The sequence below is a fragment of the Rhagoletis pomonella genome, unplaced genomic scaffold (assembly GCF_013731165.1).
Source record: "Rhagoletis pomonella isolate Grant_MI unplaced genomic scaffold, Rhpom_1.0 Rhpom_scaffold_00006, whole genome shotgun sequence".
NCBI classification, from domain to species: Eukaryota; Metazoa; Arthropoda; class Insecta; order Diptera; family Tephritidae; genus Rhagoletis; species Rhagoletis pomonella.
In genome coordinates, this window is record NW_023458560.1 from 10,723,793 (window position 1) to 10,743,360 (window position 19,568).

The following is a 19,568-nucleotide window of genomic DNA, read 5'->3' on the forward strand; positions in this document are numbered from 1 at the left end:
GTACTCGGAATCAGGAGTTTCTTTGCCTCTTCAGAAAACGGCTTTTTTTTTTTTTTATTTTTCTTTTTGCTAGTGCAGCTCAAGAATGGGTCAGATGTTAGTAACAGCCTGTTTAGAATATCTCTGTTGCACTCTACTCTAGAAAATTTTCGGGAAAAATCCAGGCGGTATTTTCGGAAGTGTTTATTTCTGGCCTCGGCTGCCTCTTCTGATAGCTGTCCAATTGGTAAAATGGAATGAGTGATCACCATGGAACCGTGTATTAATACTTTATGGAGTGTAGGAGACATTGGGTGCCAGTCATACAAGTCTGTGTAAAGTTTCGCTGTAATTTGTGCATATCTATCAAATTGAACGGGATCTATATCGTAGCCGCTTGAAATAACTTCTAAAATAACTCTAAATCGCTCTATAAGCTCTTGATTAACTCCCGTAATCCGAGAAGAGGTTTCTGAGTCTTCAAAAAATCTCCTTGACGTATTGCCATCGTTTGTGTTACCATAACCGGCTTTCGGAATGTCAACAAGGAGACCCATTTCTTCTCTGAAACGTTTTTGAATTTTTTCTTTGGTTTCCTGCAATATTTCTTTCTCTTCTTTCGATCGTGCTTGCCATTTTTCTAATGTTAGCTTATACGATAAATGCAATAGGGACTCGAAGAAACGAATTCTAGCATGGAGGACCAACAGGCCAAATTTGAGTGCCTCGTTATTTATCTGAGTTGGTTTCTTCAGCTTATTAAAATCTTTCGAAGTTTGGCTACATATGTAGCACCTCATAGTAGATGTTGTATCTGTAGCTGCGTTGCAGACTTTTCCATCTACCATAGTAAGCACTAAAGTGTGCTTTATTTTAGTAACTCCATTAGGAGAATTTACTATCGTTTCTTCAAGTTCTTGGCATTGTTCTTCAATGTAGGCGATTTCTTCTTTTGTCACATCTTTTGTTTCATGGATAAATCTTGCTCGGATAGGTCGACAAAACCTTACTGAGCTCGGTGTTGGATTTTGCCATACAATCGTCTTGAATTTTCCATGAATTGAGACAATCAATCTCACAGGTACGAGTGAACTCAAAAAAATATTGGCGTCACTGTCTTCACTGTTGGTAAATTTTTGTTTATACTGCTTCTGATTGGACCCATCACAACCCCATTTTGAAAAAAAAAACCTAACAAAAACCTAACCTAATGACATTATCGAGAAAACGAGAAAAGTGATTTTTCACACTTAATTTTAAAATGAAGATCGTTTTTATAATTAAATAAAATGTTTAATTGATAGTTTAATACAATTTTTCCAAAATTTACAAAATGAATGCAAATTTCGCTGTATTTCAACAGAACAACGTTTTTAGGTTATGTTTTGAGCATTTATATTTAGTCGGCTGTGAAAACACGTTTAGGAAATTGGACAAAGGCATTCCTACTGTCTTTACAGAGGACATGTAAAAAAATTATTATAAAAGCGAGGAGAATTGATTTTTGCCAAGACACCTGTTTTTGCAGTGCATACTTTGAGAACTGAGAAAACAAAATTGTGGACATGTGGGGACAATTTTATTCCCATTTATATTCAAAAAGGGTCCAAATATTATGATCACGCTAACAATTTTACTTGACAAGGTCCGACACCTATTTAAAAACACTACTGTTTGATAAATTTTAGTTAAAAAAAAATTACGGGTGCAGTCTTGGCATGAAATTAAAAAAATAAATTGTTATTATAAAGTACATACCTTGCCCTTCCATGTCCAAAAAGATTTTTTCGTTTACTTCACAAAACAAAAGCACAGTTAACCATTACACACTATGGAAATCTAGGATTGACGAGAACAAAGATTTATGGTTAAAACAATGACTAGGTTCCAATGAACAATGCTCAGACACTAAACGCTGTGAAAATTCTGGCGTCTGCTATTTGATAAACCGATTATCTACCTTCAAGAAAATAGTTTCTGAGATGAGATTAAACATATTTTTTTAATTCGACTTATGACCGGCTTTTTCAACAAATACTCCTATGTGCGTCGTAAGAATTAGTTTGTGGTTCCAGCCATCTGTTGGGCTATTATATAGCTGTTTAATAAAAAAAAAAAAAATTTATTGCTAAATTGCCATTTTGTACCGGGTTTTAGGCAATATTTCCTTCAATTGTCATTTCCATTCAGTTCCCAACCTTGTTACAGCGTCATCTAGCGTCAGCTAGGAATGGCGAGTTCGCAATTAAAATCTATCGTGACTGCTTGGTCCAGTAACAGAGAACGTAAGTTTATAAATTTACGTTCTCTGGGAAAATATGACACACGCACAATTGGTCAACAGATAAACAATTGTTGTCGTGTGATATTCGTCTAAATTTTTGGTAAATTACGTGGCGTTTTAGCTGTTTGCTTTTGCTTAATACATTAAGTGATTAAAAGACTCTTTGGTCTCATCATTGTTAAGATAAGATAGACCTGATGTCCCTGGTGGAGCTTGCGCAGGTGATTCTTATCGCCGGCTTATCGTTATTGAGTTCCCTTGTAGTGGTGGTAAGTAGTCTTCTGAATCCTTTTATTCGGAATTAAGATACATAATTATATTACATACAAAATTGTATCAGCTTTTTATTATACAAAAAGCGATAACAAGCCCTTTTCCAGTTATCAAAAGACGAAAAGAGGAGACACATTTCCTCGATCCAATAGCGATACAAAATGTGAATTTCCCATCAATATCAGACGCACCGACTCTAGATCTCAGTGTGATTATACCAGCATACAACGAAGAACAGCGATGTGAGTAAAAACTTAATAAAACTATGTTAAGCGAATAATTTATCTATTTTAATTTGTCTTCACAGTGCCAAAAATGCTAGAAGAATGCGTGGGTTTCTTAGAAGAAAAGTCTAGAGATAACAGCTTTACCTATGAAATTATAGTTGTTAGTGATGGCAGCAGTGATGGCACCGTTTCACTTGCATTGAAGTATTCAAAACGCTATACGGTAGACAAATTTCGTGTGCTGGAGCTTATTGAAAACCGCGGCAAAGGAGGTGCTGTTCGTCTGGTACTCAAACAACAGTTTATCACGTTATTATATAATTTGTTTATTACGATACATTAATAGGGAATGCTAAGTGCGAGAGGACGCTACCTTCTCTTTGCTGACGCGGATGGCGCGACCAAATTTTCTGATTATGATAAATTAGACCAAAGCATAAATAATATATCCAAAGATTGGCAGTCGGACGCTATTGTTGTTGGTTCCCGTGCTCATTTAGAGCAGGAAGCTATTGCAACACGCAGTCTCTTTAGGTTAGCCATAACTTTATACATATTATTATTTCATTTTGTTGGCATACATTTTTCCTAACTCCTTGCAGAACATTCCTTATGCACGGCTTTCACTTTCTGGTTTGGCTTTTCGCAGTCCGTAGCATACGAGATACTCAATGTGGCTTCAAATTACTAACTCGTTCTGCAGCGAACACTCTTTTCAAAAATTTACATGTAGAACGATGGGCTTTTGACGTTGAACTGCTTTATATAGCTGAGCGTTTGAAATTTCCTATAGCTGAAGTAGCTGTGACTTGGAAAGAAATCGAAGGCTCTAAATTAACACCGGTCTGGTCTTGGATACAAATGGGCGTTGACTTATTTTTAATCTGGTTCAGGTATACGATCGGAGCCTGGCAATTATATGACCAAAATAAGGAACATAGTTCCTAATCTCGAAGCATTTTATTTATTTTAATATTAGACTCGCGCAATGGAAGATATTCCAATTAAGAAACTATGTTAAAGTTATTAAAAAGAAAAGATTACATTCAAACTTTTACCATTAAAATCTTTAATATCAATTGTTTTTAGTTATCACATTATCAATCGTTATAAACTTACCTACGCGTGACTGATAATTTTGTCTACATTTTTTACTAGATTTTTTTTAAAGCTAAAAAAAAATATTTTCAAATCCAGCTTTATAAAAAAGTCGGTGCATTCCCCTCTAAACACCGAGTAGTTTTAAATTAAGAATTTCTTATTTACAAGCAAACACCCAGCGTGCCTCGCTGCTCCTTAAAAATTGTTTGTGTTCCCACCCAGCAGAGAAAAATATGGTTTTCCGAGGGAGCGGTTTTCGTACACATTTCTATACTGAGAAAACGATAAACCGTAAAATAACACTAAAGTACATTTCCCCGAGCTTCAAATTGGGCGATTTCAATTCTCAATTTCAATTTGAAATTATAAATATTTACACGACAAATTTCAATTTGAAATCCAATTTCGAAGACATTTGCCCACGACAGTCGGGCCTACGTAACCGGAACGACCCAGATTTATATCTGGCCAAGGACTGTCACTCCAGCAACACTCCCCAAAAAGTCTTTGGGGAATTTGTATGCTGCTACAACAACAACAACAACATGTCTCTAAATAGTTTTACCAATTATTACAATTTTAATGATTACATAGTTAAATTAATTGAACAAGATAATGATGTGTATGGATACCAAAGGCAAAATGTATTGCAGACAGAGGAAATCGCGAGGTTGAAACATTTCATGTTGCGAAAGCTGCAAATATTAATTTTAATGACAACTTCCAGACCGCAGACAATGCCACGCATATACTGCACAAAGGTAAGTTAAATAGCCTAATAAAATGGCTTCATGCATACATAGTAGGGATGTTGCGAATGTGGAATTTTAGAAATCCGCGGATGTGAATGCGAATGCGGATGTCAAATACAGTGAAAGCTCCAATATGCGGACACCGATGGTCACCTTTTTTGTCCGCCTATGAGAGATGTCCGCTTATAGGAATTTCGTAAAAAAATAAAATAAAATCGCATACATAAAAAAATTTAAATTGCGGGTTTCTAAATTAAAATAATATTTATTCTTCAATAGACAGAAACAGGATGAATTAAAAATAAATTCAAATTTATTGCGTTTTCTTTCCTACCGACAAATCTCGAAAAGGCAACCACCCTCATTGCAAGAGTCGTATCGAATGTAAGTCGTTTTTCGAGAGTCGAATCGTATCGAAAATTTCACGTCATTTTACAATTTAGCCTAATTTACCGACTTACGCAATGCGGCTGAATACTTTTTCTAGAAAAGAAAATATTTTTGAATATGGGCTATGTTCTTGTGTACATATACATATGTAGAAGCGCAAGAGTCAACATTTGACTGAAAAACAAAACATAATTGGCCGCTTATTAGAGCTTCGGGAGAGTTTTTTTCATAACTGGACATTTTTGAGTGTCCGCGTCCTTTTATCGGAAAGTCCGTGTATGGGAGAGCATTTTGTATGGAAAAAAACCAAAAATTGTTCGTTCCAAAGAATGTGTCCGCTTATTAGAGCGTCCGTCTATGCGGCCTTTCTCTGTATTTTAAGAAATATTTTTTGGTGAGTACATTAGGTTATTTAGGTAAAAAAAATGGAAAATTTAGTAATTTTTAGTATTTTTTTTATTTAGTACTTAAATAAAAAAATTGGAACATTCTATTTAAGAAAGAGTAATTTTACTGTTTTTTTCGGGTTACAGCCTGTTTCCTAACGGGTCGTTAATCAAACCTGCGCCATTAAATAACTACTCGCTCGAGGCGACAAACTTGAAAAACTTGAAACTTTACAAAATTGTAAATTCTTTTAGATTGACGCTGCACCAGTTGAGAGGACTTCAGTTTTTTTTTTTTTGCGGGTCAATAATTCGAGAATTGCATCGGGGCTGCAAATTTCGGATGTATCCTCCTGACTTTCATCTTCACAATCTAGCATCATGGCAATATCGCTGTTTAAACACCGTTGTGTTCCAATTTGGAGAACCAATTCTTTTGGTTGTTTCAGAATTTGGAGAACCTGTTACATCAGCGTTTTTCGATTTTAGTTTTTGTAATTCATTTTTAATCCTGTCTTCTGTGACTGGTTTGAAAGATGTGTGCCTATAGCGTCGCGACGTTGTGAATAGGTGGATATGGCTAATAAATTGTTATTTTGTAGGAATGAAAATTTCGAAGAAAATTCTGTTTTGAAAGTCGTGGCTGCCAGCAGAATTAGTTTAAATCTTGTTATTTTGTTAAAAAGGTGACCCCGTTTTTTATAATAAATTCAATTATTGGAATCACGGACGATAAAGGTCTCGGATTTGCTTAATTCCCGGGTGACCTCTTGGAAAGGTTCACCTGTAATGAACAGCTTGTAATTAGTTTTTTTTATTAGTTAGCTGAGCTTGGCTTTTCCTAGTTTCAGGCATTCACAATTAATTACTCACCGCTGTCGGTACTATAAGCCATCAAATCCGTTTTGTTTTTCCATTCCATGCGTTAAATGTGTTTTGATATATTTTTTGGGGCACTTGCACAATATTCGCATTCGCAAAAGCTCCGCATTGATTATTGCGAATGCGAATGTTAAAATTTATGCGGAAGTTCCGCGGTTGCGAATGCGAATATTCGCAACAATCCTGATACATACATATGTACATATGTATATAAACCGTCGTTTAAAGTACAAAACCGTGTATCGCGGTTCTGCAAAACCTCGTAACTGACTTGTGCCAAAAATGAGGTTTGCTCACCGGAAGCTCTTGACATCAAGCCTTATCTATTCATACCAAAATATCGATATTTTTAGATATAAAAGGTAGCGATAATTAGGGATGAAAGAGAGAAACGTTTTGAAATAAGACAGGTTTTACCCAAGGCACATAAATACAGGTAGAAGCCATTTTGACGTTGCTCTCATGAGAACCAAACCTTTAAACTTCAACTTGAATTTATTTTATTTCCTATATTTCAATTAACACTTAAATTTTTGTAGTGTTGTGCGGTTTATACTTAGTGTATGTGTTAAAAATGCAGCACCCTAAGCGTTGTTTTTTATGTGATGTTAAATATTAAGCAGATACCACTAATTATTTTTTTAACGTGCCTCAATGTCCTTCGCGGAAGGAGCGTTGCGAAAGCAGCTGTGGGGAAGAGCTGCAGCGAAATGCCTTGCTGTGCGTTAAACATTTTAAAGCAGCAGATATCACAAATGCGCCGGGAGGTACAGGAAAGGAACGTTTGATGCCAAGTGCTGTTCCTATGACCCTTATGCCGGAAAGCCCCTCCAACAACACTGCAACTCATAAATCAAAAACAGAAAACAACATACAAATTAACGAATTTTAACTAAAGTAAATAAATAAATAAAAATAAACTTCAAATTTACTTAAAAACGTCAACTAGCTAAATGTAATTTTTTATTTTTCCTTACATACGCTCATTTTTATTTTTACTCTCCCGAAAACTTGACTTTTGCAGGTTTAACGTCAAATTGGCTTCTACCTGTTTTTATTGTACCATGGGTTTTACCGATAATTCAATAATGAAAGGTTTTGTAAGAAAAACTTTCTCTCACTCTAATTTTATCAATGACACTCCCACCCTACTCCTAAAGGACAAAACAGTGATATTTCTTTTCCAAACTTCTTTGCAAGTTTTAAGAATATTTTTTAAATTTTTAGTAGTAAAATTTTTACTTTTTAAATTTTAAGAAATGTGCTTTGCATTTGCTGGCGACAAAAAGACAAAATGGATAAGATTCGTTGGGCTACAGAAATTCAATGTAGGCTAAAGAGACGAAATTTCCTTAAATGCCGAATATGTGGTTGTATTTATTGACATTCGTGGATACCTATTGATTCTGAAAGTCGCTGTAAAGTATAATATTGGCAAACCACATCCATGGGGCCAATCGTAACACACGTCAGCTCGGTTTAGTCAATGGCGCGATGTAATTTCAAACTTACGGCACTTCTCATTTGACGATGTAGATCACGTTCCCTGTCTCATTCGTTCAGTAGCTGCGTGTCCTTTTAATTATTCCTGAGTTCGCCCAGTACGAATCGCCAATGGCGACTGTGAAAGCCAATGTTTAATATTCTGACGGCGGCATAATCTCCCCAGAACACTAAGGGCCGGTTGTTCAATGTCTGGTTATCACTACCACTACACTATCGACGATTTCGACATCATGCATGTAACATGTGATCGTGAGTCTTCTTAATATTCTTTCGTTTCACATCATTATTTTGACACTTCATATAACTTCTGGATAAGTTAATTAAATTCGACATTGCAAGAAGGTGGCAACCCTCTTCAAAATATTTTCTTTCGTTATGCGCCCATATGTTGAAACATATTTCTCCTAATTAATTTTCTTTATTCAAATTGGATTTAATTTTTTAAACAAACCCTTTCCACTGATACCCATTTCGTAATAATTGATTTTTTTAAATAATTTGAATGAAATTTTTTAAAAGGTGGCAACTCTTTTCAAAAAAGTAAAACCTTATTGCATATCTGCAGTCCAAGAGTTTTAATTTGTCACCTTATTTTGGAAAATCAAACCAACGGTGCTGTTTTGACGGCATTGCTTATTATATAGTTTATATTCAATTGTTCTACAGGTGGCGACTCCTTTCGAAAAAATAACACACATCTATAGGCCAAGCGCTTTAATTTGACACCCCATTTTTGAAAATCGAACGAACGGTCCAGATCTTTTATTCGGAACAAAGAAAGCCTTCGCGTATTACTTTGAACTTAATTTTTTAAAAGGTGGCAACTTATTTCGAAAAATTTAAACCTTATTGCACACCTAAAGTCAGATCTTTTATTCGGAACAAAGAAAGCCTTCGCGTATTACTTTGAACTTAATTTTTTAAAAGGTGGCAACTTATTTCGAAAAAGTTTGATTTGACACCTCACTTTTGAAAATCGAACGAACGGTGTGGATGTGATGGCATTGATTAGTAAATTATTTGAATGCAATTTTTTATCAGGTGGCAATTTCATTTCGAAAAAGTAAAACCTTATTGCACATCTACAGACCAAGCGCTTTAATTTGACATCTTATTTTTGAAAATCGGGCGAACGGTACAGATCTTTTACGCTGCACAAAAAAACCCTTCGCGTATTATATATATAGATATCATGTATACCATATATCATATATATATCATGTACTTCACACTAGAGCTCTAGATACCCGGGTATCGAGCAATGCGAGTAGCTCGATACTCGCTCGCAACTCGTTCATTGCTCAACTGCTCAAATGTTTGTTCAAAATTTTCGAGTTTTTGAACAATTTCATAAACAAAAGAAAATTTGTAAATTGTATTTGTCAGCAGCTGCTTTCTAATTCATGTTAAATAAATTATATTATTAAATACCAATGAAACAATCTTTGCATTATATATCAATAATTTAAAAAAATTAAAAAGTTGCTACCAAAAATATCAATATAATAAAAAAAACATTGCTCAATTTACTCGAAAAAACTCGAATTGCTCGAGCTCATGCTCGAAAATTTTCGAGTAATGAGCATTGAACCATGGTGAAATAATAACACCATGCATTGAACAAGTGTGCGAGTACTCGCTGCTCATATACCCGGGCTGTTTGAAAATGTGCGAACAAAATCGAGAGCTCTACTTTACACATACATATATATAATATCAAATGAAATTCCTAGAGAATTTCTCATGCATATGCACGCGCACATATACACACACATTCATTATGTTAATAAAGGCGCCTAAACGTATACCACAAATCTGTTTCTTTTCGGGTTTTGTCTTTCAAGCATTTGTGCAAAGAAGTAATATCGCAAAACTCATGAACTTCAATGGACAATATCTCAGGTTTAAAACAAGATATCTCGTTGAGTTAAACAGCATTATCAAGGGAAAATATTTTGCTTTCAAATGATTTATTCAATTTTGTAAAAAAAACAAACTATTCTTGATGAAAATACATGAAGAATATAGCTAAAAATCGGGTTTTTCGTGTGTTTAGGCTCAAATATCTCGAAAACCTAAGCCAATCGAGCAAAACTGATTTCGGATTCAGATTCAGCGCAACGAAAACCTTTAGAAAAGTATAAGCTAGTCCCAGGGTCTGAACTTTTTTTAAATTTTGTAGGCCTGTGTAATCTATTTGTTTATGTAATTATTTTCATCATCATTTAGTACGATTAGCTGCATATTTCGGGATGGCCACGTGCATGGTAACTTCATCAAGGTGTTGTTTGCCTGTTCCAACCACTTTTCGGAGTAGTTATCTGTCTATAAACTATAACAAGGAGCTCTAAGAATTTGTAAATTTTTTTACCTCCCTCTAAGTTTATGCTTCCATAGTGCTTTAATTGACGATAAGCTACCTTTTAACTATGCCTTTGTTCATATGTCCTCTAAAAAGGATCCAAATTAAAGCAACATCCTAATATCTATAATATTTAGGGTACTCTCAGTTCTACATTATCTACTGTGTTAATTTTGCCACCTGGTAACTTTAAAACATTTTACCATGTGGTAACTTTGTTTGTTTTTGGTTCCCATACTAATTAGAGATAACACTTTTGGGCAAAATTACTCGTCTTTGTCTCATGTTTTTATTTTGTGTTAAACTGGCATCTCTGATCAGCTAATTATTCGCGCAAAGAAAAAATGAAAAGTGAAGCAGAAAAACATAAGGTGGGCACAATTTGAAAGATTTTTAAATATACATCTGACTATAGTTGTGTTTTTTTACAAATTATCCAGTAACTTGCCAGTAACTCTCCAGTAACTTTATTTCTAAGAATTCGCTCTCATAGAAAAAATTTGCAAAAAAGTACGCGAACGCTTTTCCAGTAATAATTTGCAAGTTTCATGAACAGCTGATAAATTGGTTGTTTATTCGCAGCATATTCCCAATAAAACGATATATTTTATATTTGAATATGTTTGTTTTGAAAATTTCCACAATAAAAATCCACAAACAGTTTCCTTATTAGTTTAAATTTCATACAGCAACATGCGATCAGCTGTTTTTCGTACTGGCAAATTCTTACAAGTAAAAATTTATCCAGTAAAATCCAGTAAAAACTTGCAACTTCAGCTGTCATTTTCCGCTCTCTCAATTTCCCCTACTTTGCAAGTTTTTGCGTACGAAAACGCCAAAACATGAAAATTCGTAAAAACTTTTACTGGATTTTACTGGAAATGAGTAAAAAAACGCAACTTATATATGTTTTATTGGCAATTTGAAACACATGTGTGAAGGGTTGCTCACAGTTCGAGTGTGTTATCTTGTTAAAGTTACCACCTTTTAACTTTAAAAGTAAACTGTGAATACCCTAAATATCTCATGGAACACTGCATATAATGCCAAATTTTTTTTGCGGTAGGTAATTTAAGGTATTTTAAATTAATACTCACTTATTAACAGCTATGCTAATACGATGAATTACGTAAATTTACCTTGCGTTTTGTTGTTTTTTAATGCATAAAAAATTTCTTAAAAAAATAATAAAACTTCCAAAACAATAATTTGTTGAGGTGGCAGTGATACTCGAGCAATTTACGAAAAGTATAAACGTCATAAGCACAGTTTATGTTAAAAAATCTCAAAGTGAAACTACCTTCTTTTTTTGTATCATGAGAGATACTATTCTAAGCGAAGGCAATTTTGTTAATTGCATAAGATTTGCACCGTTCATTCGATTTTCAAAAATGAGGTTTAGAATGAAAGGACTTGGCCTCTAGATATGAAATAAGTTTCTTATAATTTTGAATAGGATTGTTACCTTTTTAAAAATTATAAAATATGCACGGTTCGTTGGATTAAAAAATAAGGTGTCAAATGAAAGGGCTGGCCCTGAATACGTACAATAAGGATTAATTTTTTGAATAGAGTTGCCGCCTGTACCTCCCCCTTAAAAGGAGCTACATACTAAAAGAAGTATGTTCATATGTACATAAATGGTTTTATCTAGCGATTAATTATGGCATTATAGAAATTCCTAAATAAAAAAAAGTTTAGTACATGTCTCGCAGATATGCCATGATGAGAGATTCATAAGGCAGTTAGTCTTCATAAAATATTTCGTTTTCACTTAAGGTTTCAGAATTCCCCAATTCTCCGCCGATATTATTTATATTCAGAATGCTAATGCTGCTGTGTGACACATTTACCAAAAACCGTTGATAACCTCCTGAAAAGAATACGAACGTTTTTGAAACTAATTTGTGAAAAGAATGTTCAAAGCTCTATTCACCTTGGGCAAAAAATTTCGAAATTGCAATCTGTAGATCCTCTCAAAGATTTTCCTCTTTGTAACACAGTCATGGTTACGCTACAGGAGATGAAATGTAATCCAAATTGAGGCTGCTTTTTTTTGCTCCATTATCACTTTATCACCATTAAAATGGGCTATTTACATAGGCACTCACTTATATTTTTATTTTCCAATTAAAATATTCCTATAATTATTTCAACTTTATAAAAAAAGGCGTGAGTACTAGATACTCATGAAATTTTATGTGTAAACATATGCGAACGGCAAAGCATAAAAGTACGTTTACATATAAATATAATCTCAATCAAAGCTCATTAGCTGCCAAATTGGTTGTGCTTGTTATTCACACATCTCGAGGAAAAGTTAAACTTCTTCTCTGTGCCACCGTGGTCACTTTTTTCTGCAACACATATTATGCCATTTAAATATATTTTAACTGAATATTTTATTAAAAATCGATAATCGATAAAACTAGGTTGGACACCAAAAAGTTATCGGTTTAATCTGAGATATTTTTAATTATAATTTTGCATGGCTAATCTCTTTTTCTAATAACAGATTAGGGAGTTAAGCCCGAAAATTAGGATAATCTTTTTATGTGTAAAGCTATTATTAGGCGATTCAGTTATATACATACAAATGTAGGTTAGGTTAGAAATTAAACATTAATTTCACTTAATTTTATTAATTCTTAATTTTATTCATTCTTTTAATACATGAAATTATCGGTATGATTGATAAAATATGATAATTGTATATACTTGTGACTCAAGGGCGTTAAAATGTCTTGGAAACACCGCATCAGTTATTGTTTTTGAGCTTATAGTTTGAGCATTTCTATTTGTATATATTCCTAAATTTAGTTTTTCTTTTCGGAATATAATCTGTGGTTCATGTAAATGAGAGCGATTTTTGGGAGAGTTGTGTAGAGATTGAAGTTGCAGGATTTTACCCGATGCTTTTTTGTTCCGCACGTTTTGCTGTTACTCACTTTTTACTCTTACTTCAGAGAGTGATTTTGCTGTTTGACCTTTTTCCAGGATTTGTATTGGATCAGAGCTATTATATCTTCCATACATATGCATATTATACATACATATAGTCATGTATGCTCATCAGTTATCAACGGTCCCAGTTAAAACGATTTCAGTATTTTTTAAATTTTCGCCTTGTTTTTTTATCAAAATAGACTACTAAACCTATGCCGAAAACCATCTACAAATATCAAAACCAGCGAGATTCTCTTGCTTCATAAAAATCAAAAATTGTTTGATCGTTTGTGCGATATCGTCAACTCGATTCCAGTTTTGCCTCACGTAACAGTAACAGTAACACGTAACAGCAACACAAATGCATAAATCAGTGTTTTGACAACATCGTTTTGTCAGTATCGTTTGAACGACTATCGTTTCAAAGTTACGTGATTCATGCCCAGTTGCAACAAATGAGTCCATACATATTTATTTACATACATAGGTACAAAGCCGTATGCATATGCGGAGTTTAAATAATCGGAAGTAATAATCAATTGTAGCGCATTTCCTCTTACTAAGCATATGCCTAAATGTATGCAACCATTTACAATAGCAAGCAAACACAAGGTGCTTCTAATGAAAATAAAAATTTTATGCTGAAATACATATGCTAAGCCCTTCGAAATTTTGTGTTGGGATATGCGTTACAGCTTCGCAAATTTTCTCCCTACCGAAACCAAAGATGTATACACATCAAAATTCACTTGAAACTTAAGAAATAAACAGGTTGCGCAAGCAACGTATCAATAACGTTTTGAAAGTGTAACTTTTTGTGATTGTCTTACGGTGTTTTTTGTTTCACAAAAACAACGTGAAGTTTTTGTTATTGTTACGATTATCCTCGAAACCTTGAGGGATTTCCCAAATATACTCGGGCTCGTATCGCTGGATTGTTAAATAAATGCTAACGATGACCAAATTGTAGTACAATTAACTTTATTGTACAACAAACAATTTACAATACTTGCTAATACAGTAAAAACACTTTACAATACTTGTTAAAGCAATAACAACGCTTTACTACTTGTTAACACAATTAAACTTATAGCTTGCTTATTCGCAACTCAATTCTCCGCTCACTTTACTTGTAGCTTGCTGACTTGTAACTCGTAACTAACTCAACTCCGCTGTGGCGGCGCCCGTATATACCTGCGCTGGCACTTATGGCAACTCTAGAACATTCTGAAGTTTATCGCTCATTCTCTTTCTCTCGCTGTTCGTAGTGTTCATCCAACTTGACGTTTCTCTTTGTGGAACATTCTACGTCATTCCTCGAACATTCTGCCTATCTCTCGTTGTTCGCTTTGTGTTGCCGCAGTATTCGCCACATTATTTTGGAGTATTCCCTACAGAATGGCAACAAAAAATAATGTAAAACTGCGTTTACGAAATTGGACTTTCGAACAGCCAAATGAATCATTTGACCTAATGTGCATTGGTGAATGTTACAGATATAATTGAATTTCAATTTCGCAAGATGAGGTTGAGTGAAGGTAACTTCAAAAACTGTACCACCATAGAAAGTTTTTAGGATCAAGTAAGTTTAATTAAAAATGGATTGGGTGAAGCGGTCTTTGGAGAATTGTGTGATTGAGTTCATAACATTTTTAGTCTGCGTCACAGTTCCGCGGCATTTGATCGCAATTTTTTTGATTTAGCATTAATAAAAGCGCACTTTAGAAACTAAATATAATTTAAAGCTTTAAATAATATAATTTAATAATATACAATTGTAATGCATTTTGGATGCAATGTAAAAAAAAAATCTTTATAAAAACTGAATTCGCATATTATCTTGATAAAGAGGAATAAGCTCCGCTCAATTTCGTGATGTAATAAACATTGGTCCATTTTTTACCATTTGGTAAATTTTTTGGTCCGAAAATTAAATTGGAAATGGCAACCGTGCTCGCATAAGGTGTTGCCGAGGCATGTTGCGTTGTTTGCACGCTTCACAGCGCGCAGTTTTTGTCGAAAATTAGGAGTTGTGCTTGCGTTTTTCTTGAATTCCAGAATCGTGCGCGCACAACCTCCTCGTTTCAACTGAAGTAATCGACTAATCTAACTCCTTTTCCCAAAAAAAATTACCAAATTCCTCAAAAACTAATGAAAAATCCTCAAAATCCGAACAAATTACTCAAAATTTTCTTATTTACTATTTACAGGTACTTAGCATAAAAATTAATTACATTCTCCAATTCAATTGGTACATATGTTTTTGCGGTTCAAACAAAGTATCACCGTTATTTTTTATGCCTTGGTTTGCATATAATATTTCTGCAACTATATCAGTGCTCAATCTGGTCCTCAAGTCAGTCCTGAACATTTTTAAACTACTAAATATACGTTCTACTGAAGCATTAGAAAATGGCTATATAAGTAATGCAATAATTTTTTTAATTCGGAAACATATATGAACCTGAATAATCCTTTAATTCAAAAACTTTTTTCCTATAAATTTCTGGATCTAATGAAGAATCAATATGAATATCCTTATGATAGAACAATTCGTTATCGAGATTTTACAAGTTCAAAATAGAACGATGGAATGAAAAAAATTATCGATAACATTTTGAATATTTAGCAACAAATGCAATAGTGCTTAATAGCCCGAACACAATGAAAACGACGAGCTACAAACCACAGCTGTCAAATTATTTTAACACGTACTCTTATGTAGATAATTATTTTGGCGACGACCGGGCTACGCGACGGCTGTGGTTGTGGCCAGATTAGATCTATTTCTATTTTTCTGGCGACAGATAACGTTCTTCCTCTTCTTTTATGTCAAACTCATACAAATTTATGATGTCGCTGCCGCGTTCAAATAAATCATGTCGCCATCGACAATGCATTTAGATAATGAAGATGACAAATTGGAAGCTGTGGTCCGTAGCTCGTCGTTTTCAATGTGTTCAGAACTTAAGAGCGAAAAATACCACGCACGCGGCCTGACAAACCAAGCGAAATATCCCTTTGCTTAAAGCTATTTAGATTGTGTATGGGGTTTTTGAAGGTTTGACAAGCCATTTGAGGGAAATGTGAACAAAAATCAACATTTTTTGGTTTCTGGCTACCATATTGACGTTTGATCAAACCGTTTACGTTGTGTATGATAAAATCGCCTCATTCGCAACGGAATTTTATCCGAATGAGGACGCAGGAGAGAAAAATCGAAGAAAACCAAACGCGTTTACATTGTAAACCGGAAGAAAACTAAAATTCTTTGCTTGAACGAGTCATGTTTGCACGTTGTATGGCGAAATGGGAAAAGTAGGTTTTAAGAATGTTTGACAAGCCGCTTGTGTGGTGTATTTCGCTCTTTATAAAACTTCGGAAAGTTTTTTGTTCAAAAATTTGCAGAGCGATTTAACAACTCTCTTGTGTAAAATACGGTTGCATTTGTTGTCTGCAAATATATCAAGAGAAAATTCCTCAAAAATTCCTCAAAATAAAAATCCTCAAAAATACTCAAGCGCTCCCGAAATTCCCCACGTTTTGAGGAATTACTCACAAAGTACTCACAAAGTGGCAACACTGGCTAGGGCATACATTTTTGTTAAATGACAAGTGACTGCTGCTACCACATAAAATACAATGATAAAATGATTTACCTTAAATCCCACACAAAAAATCCGCACAGAGGGAGGGATAACATGTCCCCCAAATCCAATTTGGATCGACAGAGTTGCAATAAATCTGACTTTATTTAACGGGTCCCTTCTGGTGCTTCTAGCAAATGACAGCACTGGAATGTATGAATGGATACTTTCTAAGATTTCATCATCAAGAAAATCAAGCGGTACCTGTCTTACGACACCGTACGTTTCAAAAAAGCTTCACGGTATAAAGGCCCTTATGCCCATATACTGCAAGTCCATGTTATCCAAACTAGCGTTTGCATCTGCAACCGAATTAAAGAAAACTTTGAAAAGGGACCTACCAATCGCCACAATATCCTTTAGCCATTTCACGTTTAATTTTCGAATTTTTCCAAACAAAAAAAGTCCATTTTTAACGCCCTTGCTTTTAATACCCACACATCTGGACGTATCCATAAGGACAACCGCATCGCCCTTAAAGTCACAACTGTACTTCGTGCTTTCATAAAGCTGGAAACCTTCCGGTGCATTAAGCTCGCCAGCCACATTAGTGCCAGCATTTGCAAACATATTCTCACAAACACCTAAATTCATATTTTCTGCAAACCGCACCCGAAAATCCGCTAGCATTAGAAGCACTAGCATCAACCCTACCAATTTCCGATGGGACAGTCGGTCCCAATTCACTGGCCACTACTGTACCATTACTACCAGAGAAAACTTCATGCGTATGTACCATGATTCAATAATACAAGGTTATGTAATTTGTGACAGCTCAAATTTGACACTCCTTTATCTAGATTTGTATTTTGGAAGTAGGAGAAAGGGGAAGAATGATATCGCCTTTTACGAAAACTGTAGTAGAAAGGTACTAAAAAAGTACACAAAGTATACAATTAGAAGTAAAATGTGTATTATTAATTCTATGTGAATTTGCAGTATATAAGCAATATACCATGAAAATATGTAAACAGCGTCGGCCGCTGTGGTGTAGTGGTAAGCAGTGCGCGCTTTCACTCATCAGCACTTGGGTTCAAGGCGCACGCCACAAGTCGGAGGAGAGGAGAGGCCAAACACTAACGTATACGTAAGCGCCAATCTATTATTATTATTATGTTAATATAAATAAATAAATATTATATATTATATTTCGCCTTTGCCAAGATTTGGCATATTGTGAATACCTGGTCAATGGTGGATTTTCCAGGTCTAAAGCCGCACTGATAAGTCCCCATCAGTCATCATAGACTGGGAGCTCGGGTCGTCTTCTCGACTACTTTAAGTGCTGCTACCATTCAGTAGGGTGGAAAAGTGTTCCCTCCATAATTTAAGTACATTCTGAACATCGGTCATTAAGTCACCATTGTTGTTCTTGTAGGAGTTCGCCTGGTCTTGAAACCGTACGTAAATCGTCTAACTCTCTGGTAAAATTTTCTGATAAATTTTAAAATTGAATGGCGAAACGGGGGATTAATTTAACGGATGGACAACTCAAAACAGTTCCAATATTTGCCAAAAACTTGACAATTCGGCATACGGCCAAAGAATGTCTATCGCAGCAAATTTTCTTGACTATTGGAAAAATCTGTCTACCTGAAAGAGACTTGTTTAAGCTAGCTGAAGTTATTAAACATCGTCTTCTTAGCACTACGGTGTTCTGCCTATATGTATTACATCATAAGCAAGAAGAGTATACCTTTTTCTTTTGCTAAAACTTGCAATGAAAGTAAAAGTTATAAATATAAACGGATAATCAAACTTTACATTAGGATTATTCCACACGAGGCCGCGGGTACCCGCGGGGGCCCAAAACAGCCCATTAAGTGTTCCTAGCGCTAGAAAAAAGGGTAATAGAGAGCGAACACCTTCCACTTTTGGATCGTAAATGTCTTCTTTTTCGTGCTCGAAACAGCCCGGGATTTTTTTCCGGCCAGAAATGTGCAAGAAGTCAATTTTTTCTTTTTTTTGGGCCTTTGATTTCTTTCTTTACGAAGGAGCTGATGGCAGGGCTTGATTATACCCTTACAGTGCCAGATTATAAACGTGCTGTTGAGTTGTACAAAATCGATGTGCCTTATGTGGTTAAGCGTAGAATTTCAATGTCCTTCGCAGTTGTAGTAGGGTGGAGGTTGTCGTTGGCGGAAAAATTGGTATCAGTTCTTGTGCATTTATAATCGATTTCAATAGATAAATTTAAAGTATAAATTGTATATGTACATTTATGTATGTTTCTGATGTCTTAAATGTTAATGTTGATAGGACATAAGACTTTTGGCATATGTATGTATATATGAGTGTAAACGATATTTACATTAATTACATAGATTTTATAGGCGCAGCCTGTTCTAAGTCACGACTAGTACTCGGCATATCTGTACTATTTAAATAGGTAGTAACATTGTTCTGAATGTTGATCTTAAGTATAATGATATTGTGTGGTTTAGTGTGTTGTATGATTACATGAGTGTGTGCTTTGAGCTACATACAGGGTGTCCCAGAAGTAACGTGCCAAACTTTAGGGGAAGGTAGGTGGGTGGGTGAGCTCCTTGATAAACAAAAAATTGTCAGGTAAAAGTGTCACCGTTTTTGAAATATTTACATTTTTTCGAATTTAAAAAAAATCGTGCCTTTTCATGTGTTTTCTTTAACTGCAACTACAAACCGGGCAATACTTAGTAAATTTTTTATGTAAAATACTTCCAGATAGTTGCCTCTCCATACTCAAATGCAATGTAGTTAAAATATATTAAGGAACCATCATAAAATTAGGACTATTTCTGGATTTTTAACTTTTTGATATTTTCTTCCCCAACTTTGACTATCTCGGCAGAAA

At 34.7% G+C, this 19,568-nt stretch overlaps 1 protein-coding gene across 1 annotated transcript; it reads left to right on the forward strand.

Moving 5' to 3' along the window:
- The first annotated feature begins 2,281 nt into the window (after positions 1-2,281).
- Positions 2,282-3,836, forward strand: LOC118740390 (dolichyl-phosphate beta-glucosyltransferase). Its single transcript, XM_036471902.1, has 5 exons — positions 2,282-2,532; positions 2,604-2,778; positions 2,844-3,049; positions 3,110-3,297; positions 3,366-3,836. The coding sequence occupies exons 1-5, from the start codon at positions 2,461-2,463 to the stop codon at positions 3,709-3,711; spliced, it is 987 nt and encodes a 328-aa protein (XP_036327795.1). The 5' UTR covers positions 2,282-2,460; the 3' UTR covers positions 3,712-3,836.
- The last annotated feature ends 15,732 nt before the right edge of the window (positions 3,837-19,568 follow it).